The 12,891-nt window shown below is 47.7% G+C and overlaps 2 protein-coding genes across 4 annotated transcripts in view; both read left to right on the top strand.

Moving 5' to 3' along the window:
- USP10 (ubiquitin specific peptidase 10) overlaps positions 1 to 3,455 on the top strand; it is a 45,175-nt gene extending 41,720 nt beyond the window's left edge. Inside the window, exons 12-15 of one of the 2 annotated variants that reach the window (XR_014854473.1) lie at positions 358 to 502; positions 1,074 to 1,139; positions 2,203 to 2,761; positions 2,831 to 3,455. Coding sequence is in view for 1 of the 2 variants with exons in the window: in XM_085071438.1 (XP_084927564.1) it covers positions 358 to 502; positions 1,074 to 1,139; positions 2,203 to 2,390 (399 nt within the window). In the remaining variant the exon portion in view is untranslated. Of the gene's footprint in view, positions 1 to 357; positions 503 to 1,073; positions 1,140 to 2,202 lie in introns of both variants that reach the window. The other variant, XM_085071438.1, reaches the window with a different exon arrangement.
- Positions 3,456 to 8,908: 5,453 nt separating this feature from the next.
- Positions 8,909 to 12,891, top strand: part of CRISPLD2 (cysteine rich secretory protein LCCL domain containing 2) — a 29,740-nt gene continuing 25,757 nt past the window's right edge. Inside the window, exon 1 of one of the 2 annotated variants that reach the window (XM_085071435.1) lies at positions 8,909 to 9,424. The gene's annotated coding sequence lies outside the window, so the exon portion shown is untranslated. Of the gene's footprint in view, positions 9,425 to 10,762; positions 10,986 to 12,891 lie in introns of those variants that run through there. The other variant, XM_085071436.1, reaches the window with a different exon arrangement.

Below are 12,891 nucleotides of genomic sequence, written 5' to 3'. Positions count from 1 at the left end.
GGCAAAACATTTTTGTTCTGCAATTCTGAGCACGGTTCCAGGTTTCCAGGCAGAAGTTTTGTGGATTGTTTGGTTATAATTATATAAAAATCACTATTTAGTAGAGAAAAATGTGGTCATAACTCATGTTTTTCTCTTTGAAAATACTGAGTTCTCTGTAAGGACAACATTAGGATTGAAGATGCAGTGGGCTTTAAGTCATAAATGAGTGTTTGTCATAAATAAATATTGTAATAATAACAAATCCGGAGTTTTGCTGTTAGTGTGTTTAAAATTAAATACTTATTCCTCATTTGAAGGAGAAATTTTGAGCATTCAACAAAAAATTACAGGTTTTCTTCCTCTCTTGTTTGTCAGGTGGAGATCAGTCGAAGACTCACCTTAGAAAAGCTTCCCCCTGTTCTGGTTTTACACCTCAAGCGCTTCGTCTATGAGAAGACTGGTGGATGTCAGAAGCTGATCAAGAATATTGAATACACTGTTGATCTGGAAATCAGTAAAGGTAAAAGATTTACCAACAGAATTTCTCCCTCTTCATGGCAAAGATAACAGTGTATTTCCTAGGGTTGTCTGTGTTTTGGTTTTCTTTTTTTTACACAAGATTTTGTCTTCATCGTTGTCTGAAAACTCGGTCAGGCACTCAAATAAGAATAAATAAATAAAATAATGTATCCTCACAGTTCAACTGAGATATGGACTTTGTCAGGCAGTGCCCTTTTGTGTTACTGATATTTTAAAATTTTCCTTTAAGATTGTAAGCATGACTTGGAATCTGAAATTGATTTTGTCATTGTCTGACAGCAGGAATGAAAGAGGGGAAAAGCAATAGTCTGATCTTTTACTCTGTTTCTTTTCCTTTAATTTTTTGGTAGTATTTTTAAACCTTTCATAAATTACAGTGTTCAGCAAACCTCCAAATTCACTCCCTTGTTTACCAAGTAGAATCACAATCATTCTTTAAAGAAGTAGAAGTTTCCATTAAATATTCTCCTTTGTGATAGTGTTGGTGTCTCTGAGAAATAATTGATCCTCTTGATATGGAATTCCTAATTTGTGACTTTTTCCTCCCCCAGAGCTACTATCTCCTGGTGTGAAAAGCAAAATTTCAAAAGGCCAAAGAACCTACCGGCTCTTTGCAGGTATTTTATCTATGTGGTTCCTGTATTGCAAATGTACATTCTGCATATGGAATTGTAGAAACACTGGGTTATGTTAAGTGTTTTTTCAAATTACCCTGAAATAGCTTGTTGGGTGTCAGATTCTTGTGTTTAGTGGGGTTTGTTTAGAATCAGGAAGGAGAAGGACTAATTTGGACAAGGGCTGGGAGTGCCAGGACAAGGGGAATGACTTGGCAGTGACAGAGGGCAGGGTTAGATGGGATATTGGGAAGAAATCCTTTTCAGGAGCCACCTGCCCTAAGGATTGGGTGGGCTTTTCTTGAAGCAACTCCTTGGTTTTACAGCCAAATCCCAGGGCACTGTCCCAGTTCCCTTTACTTTTTCCAGATGCAAAGATTATTTGAGCCACACAAAGCTGAGATGTTCATCCCGTTGTCATCTCGGGATGTCATCCCATTGGGATTGACATGGGCATTGACTGCAGGCAGTCAACTTCATTTTCCACTTGCCTGTGGGCAAACCAGTCCCACTAATCATCAGAAATACCACCAGGGGAATATTTGGGATGAAGATTTGTCTCCTAGGGCACATGGATGCTTTCTTCCCTGTGAGGGTGGGGAGACTCTGGCACAGGGTGCCCAGAGAAGCTGTGGCTGCCCCTGACAGTGTCCAAGGCCAGGTTGGATGGGGCTTGGAGCAGCCTGGGATAGTGAAAGGTGTCCCATGGCAGGGTTGGGATGGAATGAGCTTTAAGATCCCTTCCAGTCCCAAACCATTCCATGATCCTATGGCTGCCCCACCTATGGGCTTCTCCATGCTCCCTTGGCCGAGAGAAGCTGTGGCTGCCCCTGAATCCCTGGGAATGTCCCAGGCCAGGCTGGACAGGGCTTGGAGCACCCTGGGACGGTGAAAGGTGTCCCTGCCATGGCAGGGGATGGAACAGGACAATCTTTTCAATCCCATCCCACAATCCACCCCTCACAAACAGGAAACCCCTAAACCCTGCCCTTCCGCCTAGCCCAGAAGGCGCCATCACAGGCTACCATTCCCCCCCGATGTCACCATGTCCCCTGTGTGTCCCCAGTTGTGTATCACCACGGCAACAGCGCGACGGGCGGCCACTACACGACGGACGTGTTCCAGATCGGCCTCAACGGGTGGCTGCGCATCGACGACCAGGCCGTCAGGGTCATCCACCACTCGCAGGTGGTCAAGGCGGCCCTGGAGCGCACAGCCTACCTCCTGTACTACCGCCAAGTGGACCTGCTGTGACCCTGCCCTGCCACAGCCCCGCTCTAGAACGCCAACTAGCACTAATTTTTTCTCCTCTACATGCTTTTCCTTTTTTTTTTTTTTCTCTTTTCTTTTTTTTTCTTCCCCTGTTTTCTTTCTCTTTCGTTTTTTTTTTTCTTTTTTTTTTTGTGTCCCCTCGCAACTATGAGTGATAAAGGAAGCTGCCATTTGTGCACAACGTAGCTTGTGTTGACTTTTGACTTTGCCAGAATGAAGTCGCTCGGTTGGAAGCCTCGTGAATCACAAAAATATGAGGAAAAAAAATGAAATAAAATTCATCTCCGTTAATGGTTGGAAGCCTCATGAATCAGAAAAATATAAGAAAAAAAAATGAAATAAATTTCATCCGAGTTAATGGTTGGAAGCCTCGTGAATCAGAAAAATATGAGAAAAAATATATGAAATAAAGTGCATCCGAGTTAATGCTGAAATCCTAAGATGATAAAAAGGGGGTTTGCATTGAATTCCCACTTTCTAATTGCGTAGTAGAAGAAAAACCCTGCACCAGCAACAGAACTTGTAGATTTCTGTGAAAATGTTTTATCTTTACTTCAGTAAAAAAAGAAAAAAAATACTTAAAAAAAAATATATACAAAGCTCTCTCTGCTTCCCCAATAGTTTTTTGGTAAGTGGTAAAATATGAGCCGATGTGTATGAGATGGAAATGGTCCTTTGTGCTTCAAAACATGTACAAACTGCAGAGTTGCTGGTTCCTGATAGGAAGACACATTTTAATAATTGTGCGATGAGAAACTGCTTAAGTACACATTGCAGATCAAATATTTGGAGTTAAGATGTTAGTCTATATAGATGGGTGATTGTAACTTTATTGCTATTAAGAAGTTTCAAACTGCATTTATGCTTCTGTGTACATGAAATTAAGAAAATGGGCAAAATAATTAAGATTGATATTTCTTTAAGTCTGCTTTGTTTAATTTTGCTGTCTGCTCTCCTATAATGTTGAGTTCCTAATTGTACACAGTTTAGTGATACCTAGAAGTATAAAGTTGTCGCCCATCAATAAAAGTCACAAAGTTGGTTTAAGGTGTGTTGTGTGGGTTTTGTTTTTCCTCAGGTGTGAGTCCAACCCGTGGAAACTCCAAAGCTTTCTGTGTAGCATTGTTGCAAGGTGTAGGAAGCTTTCACTAAATAGAGATGATTTTTCTTTTCTCTTACAACTTGTTGGAATTTCAGAAATGGTCCTGTTTTGCATTCAGGTGGAGCTGAGCTTTGAGGGGAGAGGAAAAGGGATGTGACACCCCAGGGCTGAGCAGCCAGGAGAGGGAATGGAATTCCTTCTGTATCCTCCTGAAAACCCTGCACTGTTATTTCTGAAATGGATGATGTTTTGTTTGTCTCTTCTTCAGCCAGTTGACATTGTCATGGAGTACTTCTGGTAAAAATATTTCCTTGATCAGCTTCCCATTGCTTTCTCTTTTAAAACCCCCTATATATTATTTAATCCTTTCTTTGATGATCATGGTGTGTCTATTTCCTGATGGGATGATGGAAACCCCTGGCTTGTCCTGGTTTTTCTGCCCTCTCATGCTCTCCCACACCATCCCACATGGGAAGGAGTTTCCTGCCCAGAGCTCTGGCTGTAGGAAGGAGCAACCCCGTGGCTCTTTGGGGTGGTCCTGGGCTGCTGAGAAAGTTTAACGATAATCTGTCATTGGTTTGGATCTCCAAATGTATTGTTATGTTTTTGCTGACCATGCTGTGTTAGTATTTTCTGATCTACAGATGGTGACTGAGGCACTGCTCGTGATTTTGGTGACATTCCACCAACTCTGAAACAGTTTGCTGTGCAAAGCTCTCTTGGATTTGGGCTGGTTGCAGGGATTTCTCAGCTCCTGGAGCTGGGGCTGCTAAAGGATTGGTGCTCCCAGGGCTTCCCAAACTGTGATGGGAATTGCCCCAGAGCCCCACTGGGATTTCAATTTCCCTAGAAATCTGGGGAATTGGGAGGTTGTTCCTGAAAAGAAAGAAACCAGATCCTGAACTTACTGTTCTGTGCTGTTTATTATTCACATCCTGTTGCTGGAACCTGGTTGAAGTGGTTTTCTGTACAGCAGAAATCCTGGTTTTAATTATTCCTGTGCCTGTGTTGGGTGTTTATTTACCTGTATCTCCGGTGCATTGTGAAAAAGTGCATTTCTGATAGTGCAGGTTTATCTGAATAGTCCAGAGAAAACTGCAGGTGATCAGTAATTAATATAGTACTTGATAAAAGTTTTACAGAAATGGCAATGAGTCATTTACAGAAATGGCAATGAGTCAAAAAATCAAGTGCTGAAATTCAGTATTACTTGGAAGTGAATTTTTTCATTCTTCACTGAGGATATTACAAATGTGTTTGTCACTAAAGTCCACCTTCTGCAGTGTATTAAAAGGGAAATAATAGTATGTGGCAACAGTGATGTGGACACACAGCCACAATTTTTATTTTCTGTGTTAAACTCCTCCCACTGTTGCAAAACAAGGGTTTTGCAGCCTTTTGATCGTTCGCTTTCTGTGTGATTATGTAAAGGAAAAACCCCAACACCCATGACAAACACCGTAAATCCGGTGGTTGTTTACTGAAGTTTAAACCAGGTTTGGAGAAATGCTTTTTTTTTTTTTTTTTTAATGCATATTAAGACCTGAAGTTTTCAAAATTAGAAACTTGATGTGCAGATCCAAAGGGCTGTTGGGAAAATCTTGTGCCTTGAGAGAGATTTTCAGGGGAAGGATGGGATAGGGTGGAGGAGGAGGATATTTCAAGCCACGAGGTGTTTGGGGATGGGGGAAGCTGGTGTGTTTTAGGTAGGAAACTGCTGTTTTCCACAATATCCTCTGCAGATGATGTCACTCCTGGGCTGGGCTGCAGCAGAGGGCAGTGGTGGGCTGTGCCAGGCCCGAGGTGGTCCTGAGTTGGTCCTGAGCTGTCAGCAGAGGCTTTATCTTGGTAAAAGTGCTCTAAATCTCCTGCTTTTCACTAGGAATGACAAGAGAGCCTTGGACGTGCAGGGGGTGTTGCCAAGATGTTGGAGATTGGTGCAGCTGGGGGTTTATTTTAGGTTGTTTTAATGACCAAAAAGATTTTTTTGAAATTTGTATTGGTAAATAACCAGATGTGGTGACTGCAGAGCTTGTGATTGCAGCTCACCTTCTGGTTTGGGGTGAAATCTCCAAAGATGGCTGCTGGGTTAAGAGACCTGAACTCTCAGTCTGCAGATGTGCCCAGGGAATTTGGGGAGCTGTGGGAACACTGTGAGGGGTTTTCATGGAATCCCAGAATGATTTGGGTTGGAAAGGACCTGAAAACTCATCTTGTTCCACCCCTGCCATGGAGGGACACCTTCCACTATCCCAGGCTGCTCCAAACTCTGTCCAGCCTGGCCTTGGACACTCCCAGGGATCCAGGGGCATCACAGCTTCTCTGGGCACCCTGTGCCTCACCACCTTCATGGAGAATTTTGTAGGTTTTAGTTCTCATTTGACTTGTACTCAGTGGAGCCAGTGGTGCCCCTCAAATTGTCTGAAATTGCTGCAGCTTGTATTCTTATTGTCTTACTTCAGCTTTTTCCAGGTCACTGATAAAACAGCACAGGTTTGTGGGGAGTTGTTTTCTTGCTCATCGTCAGCTGGCTAAGCATTTGTGGAAAATGTTCTTTAGAATGAGAAGGTGGAGAAGCTGCCGATAGACCTGGATGGTCAGTCTAGGCTACCCCAAACCAGGAGAGCAGTGAGAAAGAACCAGCAGGGACTCAGAGTGCCAAATATTAGCATTTGTGTTTGGGAGTAAATATTAACTTCACTGACTTTCACTCCTTTGGTTTGGATCTCCACGCTGTTAATTCATCTGCTGGAGTAGCCTCTGGATTGCATTATGGTCAAGAGAGGGGCAGATCTCTCTGCTGGAGTGATGGATGGGGCAGAGATTTCTTGCCTCCCCCTGCATCATCCTCAGGTGAAGACAGAGCCCAGGCAGGAGGGAGGTGTGAGCAGGCAGCAAACAGGGTGATTCCCCAAAATTTGAGCATGGGTGAGCCTGGTGCCCCTCAGGAGCAGCTCAGGGACTGCTGGTCCCTGCTGTGCTCTCACTGTTGGTGATCACAGACAATTCCTGCAGGTTTCCTGTTCACGCTGTTAATCCATTTCAAACCCAGGGAATGCCCTGCAGCTCTGAGCCTCTCGCCCTGCTCCTCACCCCGCCCTGCCCAGCTTCAGGGCTGCTCTACCGAGCTGTTTGAGGAGGAAATAAAGGGCATTAATTCCAGGGGAGATCAAGACTTGCTGTCTGCCTGCTCAATTAGGAGGGCATAGGGAAATCTCTGTCTCTTCCCATCCATTGGCTATTACATTAAAAGCCTCTCTCCTAATATATACTTATATATGCAGCCTGCTTTATGTGGCTTTTACCACATATGAAATGGAGACGTTATAATCAAGGCAGTAATAACGAGGAATGATTAAAAGTAACTTCTGATTGTTTTGGCTTTGGTGGAACATATGACCCCAAACTGCTGACTCGAGACAAAATGAGGTGGGTAAAAATTCTTGTTCCAGGCTGTGCTCATCCCTGAGCACAACCAGGCCCTGTGTATGTCTCACACAGTGGAATCATCATGGTGTGTATTAAAAAAAAAAATAAAAAATTAAAAAATCAAATCTTTGTAAAGCAGCCAGGTTGATGGAGCAATCAGACAGCCCAAACCATCCTACAGGGATTAATTTCCCATAGGAATAGTTGTGGAAATTACAAAATACCAAATTCCTCTGAGGTCTGGAAATTATTTGTGCGTCGGTATGTGAGATTTAAAATGAGTTAATTCAGCTTTATGGTAATTGGAGTGAGCAGCACCTTCTGAGTCAGGGTTGGGGAGCTGTGTGGTTTCAGGGGCATGAGGGTTCACCATGTTGGCCTTATTATTTGGGGAAATTAGGAATTGGGGGGCTGCAGCATCTTCCAGCAAATACAGCAAACTCACTGATCCAGAGGGAATCACAGGAGCAAGGGGGAAAAAAATTATACAGTGATTTTACAGTAAATCAATGCAGAACCTTCTGTCAGCCCAGTTCTGGGTGGTCTTTGAGTTGCCTGTGTTGGTGTCAAAATGGGAGCTTTTTTTGGGAGCAAGCTGCCCAAATTTCTCTGAATGGCTCCTGGCAGGGCAGCAGTTCCAGGTCCAGCTGCTGGGCCACGTGGTGTTGGTTCACATACACAGTTTGTTTGCAAGCAAATAGAAACTCTTTGTAAATACAGCTGGGAGAGTGTGGGAGTGGGCAGAGCAGCCAGAGGGGCTGCTGTGGCTGTGCCAGGCTGGCACTGGCTGGTGAGGACTGGCTGCCCATCTATCCCTCTGTTTGAAATGGGCTGGAAGATACAACCCCAGTGGTGACAATCTTGCAAAACCCTCAGGAGAATGGTGTAAGAGATGGAACCAGCAGTGATGCCTTGCTGCTGACTTCAGAGGGTTCTTTTTTTGTTTTTTTGCTCGGAGCAGTTGTGCTCTCCCAGCTGCCAATATTTGCTCTTCTGCTCTTTTTTTCTGCTGAACGAGTTTGATAAATGTCCATCTGCTCTCGGAGCGCCGCTGGGTTTAAACGAACCTCTGGGAATATCTTGTAAACTCCCTCCTAGTAAACAGTAAATAAAAGCGGTGTGTTTTTGGTGTGTTTTTGCCTGAAGAAATAAATATTGACTGGTTAGAAGAATGGAAGGACTTTTTTTTCCCTCCAGAACTTTGGAAAAGAGGACTAGCCAGTGGGTTTGGAAAAAAAATCAGAGCTGCTTTGCTTGGATTTGCCAACTCCCAGGGGGAGATGGGTGCTCCCCTGGCTCCGTGCTGGGTGTGGCTGGTGTGACATCCCGGGGGACATCCCGGGGGATGTGCTGACCCTGCCGGCTGGGGATCCCGCGGGAATCCCATGGATTCCAGCATCCTGCAGCATCCTCTCTCTAGCATCCTGCAGCAGAGGTGCTGCGACACTCCCCCGTTGTTGCTCACGATAGTGGTTTGGGTTTTTCCCTGTTTGTTTACCTCAAGAAAAAGGAAGGAACTTTTAGCTTGTCTTTTGCTCAATCGTTTCCTTTCACGGTGAGTAAAACCACGGAGCTGGATGCCAAAGCTGGGGCTGTTGGGACATCGGCAGGAGAGGTGAGTCCTGTCTGAGTGATTCACCAGCTTTTTGCATTCCCTATTCCCTGTAGCTCCCGCTGTTCAGCGGCTGAGCCTGGGGAATGTCAGCTTTGGCAGCGAGCTGCAGAGTGGGATTAATCTCCTGTTTCCCAGCGAAAGTCCAGCTCTGGAAAAAAGGGGATGCCATGGGGCTTACTGGGGGGGCTGGAGCTGGGAAATCCCACAACCTTCGCTGTGGGATTTCCCTGCGAGGAGCAGGAATGGCTGAGCTGGCAGCCCAGGGGAGACAGCTGGCTTTAGTGTCTTACAGAGAAAATTCCTGTCTTGAATTCCCCCTCCCCTGTCCGCGGTCCCCCCTGTGCAGGGAGGATTCCCCTGCCCTGGAATTCCGCTGGGCTGCGACTCGCAGAGCAGACTGCTGGGGAGAGAGAGCACAGCCAACACTTTTATAGATCAGGGGCTGCTCCCCTCCTCCTCCTCCTCCCTCTGGAGTTCCCGCCTTTGGGAGGATGGTCCTGCTCCTGTGAGCCCCAATGACTGTCCTCGAGCTGCTGCCATCCCAACCGACACCCCTCTCCCTCCTCGGGGCTTTTCTCCGCTCCTTTTCCCCCCGCCTCTCCTCTCGTTATTGCTCCACGCCCGTTGTCATCAGGGGATGATCCAGGGTTCTTCTCTTTGCCTGGAGAGCATAAATACCACTGGGGAGCTCTGTGAGACTGCAGTTGGTCCGAGTTGCTGAGCCGAGCCCTTGCACATCTCGCACCTCCCGAGGCTCGTTCCATCCTTTCCCTCTCCTCCTCGCTTCGGTATTTCAGATACATAATTTATTTTCCACAAGCAGGCTTGGAGGAGCTGCAGTTACCTGGAGACTTGGAAGTACTCAGCAAGGTAAGTGTGAAGTTCTCTCCTGGCTTATGAAATGTGGTTTTGGGGGTGGTGTGAGTGCAAGAAATCACTTTTTTAAGAAGGCAGAGTTTTATTAACTTCTCCAAAAAGTTGCCTGGGTAGTATAAAATAACCCAATGGTGTCTGAGCTTCCCTCATGTGTGCTGTGCAGAAATTAATGCAAGATTAACATGCATTAACCTTGAATGAATGGGAGGAGTTTGCAAGAGCAGGAGTGGATTTCTATGCAAACAGAAAATATCCAAGGGATGCTGTTGCAGTCTCCAGGAGCTGCTAGCTGTGGGCACATCTGTGTGCTCCAGGCTGCCTGTGTTTGTACAGCTCTGCTCTCAAGTCCTTGGAGGAAAGGAATTTCAGTGTCACCACATGTGGTGTCTGTTACCAGTGGGTTTTCCATGTGGTTTGGTGCAGAAACTCACCCACTTGGGTTCTGTGGGAGTGGATTGGAATGGAAGATGCAGATGTTTTGGCCCATGGCCTGGAGGATGCTCAATCCGTGGTGTGTTCAGTGCTGTCCTGTGTCAAGGAACTTGTCCTCCTGCTTTTCTTTGGAAGCCAACAGAATTCTGCAAAGCCTGGAGTGTGTGCATCCCAGTGGAGCAGATGACCTGCAGTTTAGTGCATTATGTTGTGGCTTTATCCCTGGATTTCTGCGCAGGTTAAAGTTGATCCCAGGCTAACCCAGGCTAAAAGCTGATCCCAGGCTCAGGTTAGAAGCTGATCCCAGGCTAACTCCCCTCTGCTTTGCTGTTTTAGGTGCTTTCCTGCTATCCTGAGCTAACTTAGCACTTTCCTTCCTCGTCAGCTGGCGCCATGTGTAACTCCACAGGCTCTGGGATGTTTTATCTGCAAATGCCACTCATGACCCAGGAGTTAGTCCCACTTGTGTCCTTTACCAGGGAGGCAGTCAAAGCTCCATATCCCTGAGGAATAAGGTGACATGAGGACATGAATCCAGGATCAGCCTGCATGTGGCTTTAGCAGTGTCTCTGCCAGCCTTCAGATGTGAGCAGCTCTCCTGCTTTCTGTGCAAGGCAGACACCATCCATTAGCTGGGGAAATAGCTTTCTAAAAATAATCTTTCCCAAAGTCCAGTGCTGCTCTTTAACTCCCTCAGACCCCAGAAGAAGGCCTCCCATTCCTCCCCACTTTGGACAGGCTTTTTGCAGCATATTCAGGAGTCGGTTTCTGCTGACTCAGTCATTTCTGATGGCTCCCAGATGTTCACCTGGCACCAGTGTCAAGGGGCCAGATGTGTTTAAAGGGAGGTGGTGCTCCTCTTGAACCCTTGAAATCAGCAGCAGAGGCTTCCTCAGCTGACTGTCAGCTGATAATTTTCTGTGAATAATGTCAAAGCCAAACTCAAAGGCAACGTGATTTCAGCCTCCCTGGCTGAGGAGCTGCTGCTGCAGCCCAGAGGCATCAGCCCAGCCCCGCAGGGCACTGGGACAGACTGAGCTGCAAGTGTTTCCCTGCACCTGGACATGAGGACATTGAGAGGCAGATGGATGGACATCTGAAATCCATGAGAGCTCTCTGAAACGTGAGCATCTTTCAGCTGCTTTCAATTAATCCGCCCAGGGAACTCCCTGCTGCTCCCTGTCCCTCTCTGATCCCTTTATCCTCCCTTGGGATGCTCAGCGCTCCTCACCCCGAGCTGCAGCAAAGCTGAAACAGACGATAAAGCCAAAGTGACCCAATTTTAGAGAGGTGCTGCCATCCTTTCGCCGGCAAACGGGGCGCAGGGAAGCACATCCCGAGGAATAAAGCACCATCTGTTGCGAGCTCCTGGCCGCACCGCCGAGCCAGACGCGTTGGCTTCGCTGCCGAGCCGAGCGGAGCAGCTCCTCCAGCTCTCCCATGCTACAGCTGATTTTTTTTCAATCTGCCCTTTCTGAAAGTTCAGTGTTTGCCTTAGATGGGTGGTGGATTTGGGCCGCAAGGGCAGGCGGCCAAACGAAGGGGTGCAACGGCCGCCTGTGAGCGCCGGCTGTTCGCGCAGGGCGAGAGAGCTGCCCGGCTAAATGGCCACATTGTGAGTGGCCCCGGCTGCGCGGCTATTTTTAAACTCTCAAGGAAGTGCCTCAAAGTAGGAATTGTTCCCTGAATTTGGGTCAGACGGTCTACAAAAGCGACTGCTCCCTTTGCCTCCCCTAGCCCCGTGCGGCAGGGTTAGAAAGTCGGGCTCCTGGCTGGGGGGGAGAGAACGCCGCAAAGAGGGCTGAGAGGAGGATGAGGTTGAAGGAGTGTTTGTCCCCGTGCCACCGAACGTCCTGTCTTCCAGGTGTGCCTGCAGCTGGGGACAAGGCGTGTGTGTCTGACTGGCTCTGCAGGGCAGGAAATGATGAGAAGCTGTTACCTAAACTGAGCGAATTACGTCCCGCATTGTTGTACCCAGGCTGAGGCTTAATGCGCTGCCTGGAGAGAGGCTGAGGGCAGCTGGTTTTCATCTGCCTGCATGTTCCGTCCAAGAAAGAAGCCTCAGAAAGGGACGCTGTGTCTTTTGAGCAGTCAGCCAACAAGTTTTCGGGGGTTCTCCGAGGTTTTTTGGCGTCCCTGTTTATGCAAAGCACCTCGTGATTGCCGCTGTTCTCCAGGGATGCTGCCGTGCTGGGTCTGGGGAGCAGGGGAGCAGGGGCTTCGTGCTCAAATGGGGCTTTTCCAGCTGGGAGTTAGATGGCTCTTCCCTGCTTCAGTTGGCTTCCAACTCTTCTGGTGTCAGTGTGTCCAAACCCCGTGTCATTGGATGGAATTTCTCGAATAATTCCTGCTAATCTGGAGTTTGTTTCCTGCCGCTGCGCAGGAATGCTTTCAGCGTGGCTTTCAACAGTGCTGTCAAAAACTGATCCTCACCTCGTGTTGAAGACAGGGATGGGGAAGCTTTCTCCCAAAAACTGGCCCTAAGGAGGGAGATGCCGTGCTGGGGCTGTCTGTGCAGAGCTTCTTGCCCCGATGGTTTGGTGCTGCTCCGGTGACTCTGGGATCCCAGAGCAGGGCAGTGTGAGCTGCACAGCCCTGCAGCAGCACTTTCTGCCTCCCGTCAATAGCTCTGATCCAAACAGAGCCAGCCGAGAGGCACAAGGGTGGCTGGATGGATAAACTGGAGCAGGGATGGATGGATGGATGGATGGATAAACTGGAGCAGGGAGGGTGGAAGTGCATGGGAATGACAGGTGGAACAGGAGCACCACGGAGCGAGGGAGAGAGATTATCCCAAACTGTCCAACGACCAGACAGAGCCCCTCTCTCGGTGCTGACGGCATCCCAGCGCCCGGGAGCACCTCATGTTCCGGGGGAGGGCTGCTGCTCCTGCCGCTCCATAACTCACATCGCTGGCTGCTCTCCCGCCGGGAAGCGTCAGCGAGAGCCCCGCGGTGCGTCAGTGCCAGCGGCATGGGGGCTGCCGGGGACATTTCCCAGGAACACCGAGCTGCAGCTGCTCTGCCGGA

This window comes from Lichenostomus cassidix, chromosome 11 (genome assembly GCF_008360975.1).
Source record: "Lichenostomus cassidix isolate B80296 chromosome 11, HeHo_3.0, whole genome shotgun sequence".
Lineage (NCBI taxonomy): Eukaryota > Metazoa > Chordata > Aves > Passeriformes > Meliphagidae > Lichenostomus > Lichenostomus cassidix.
Note: the sequence above shows the minus strand (reverse complement) of the source record. Positions and strands in the feature narration are given on the sequence as shown.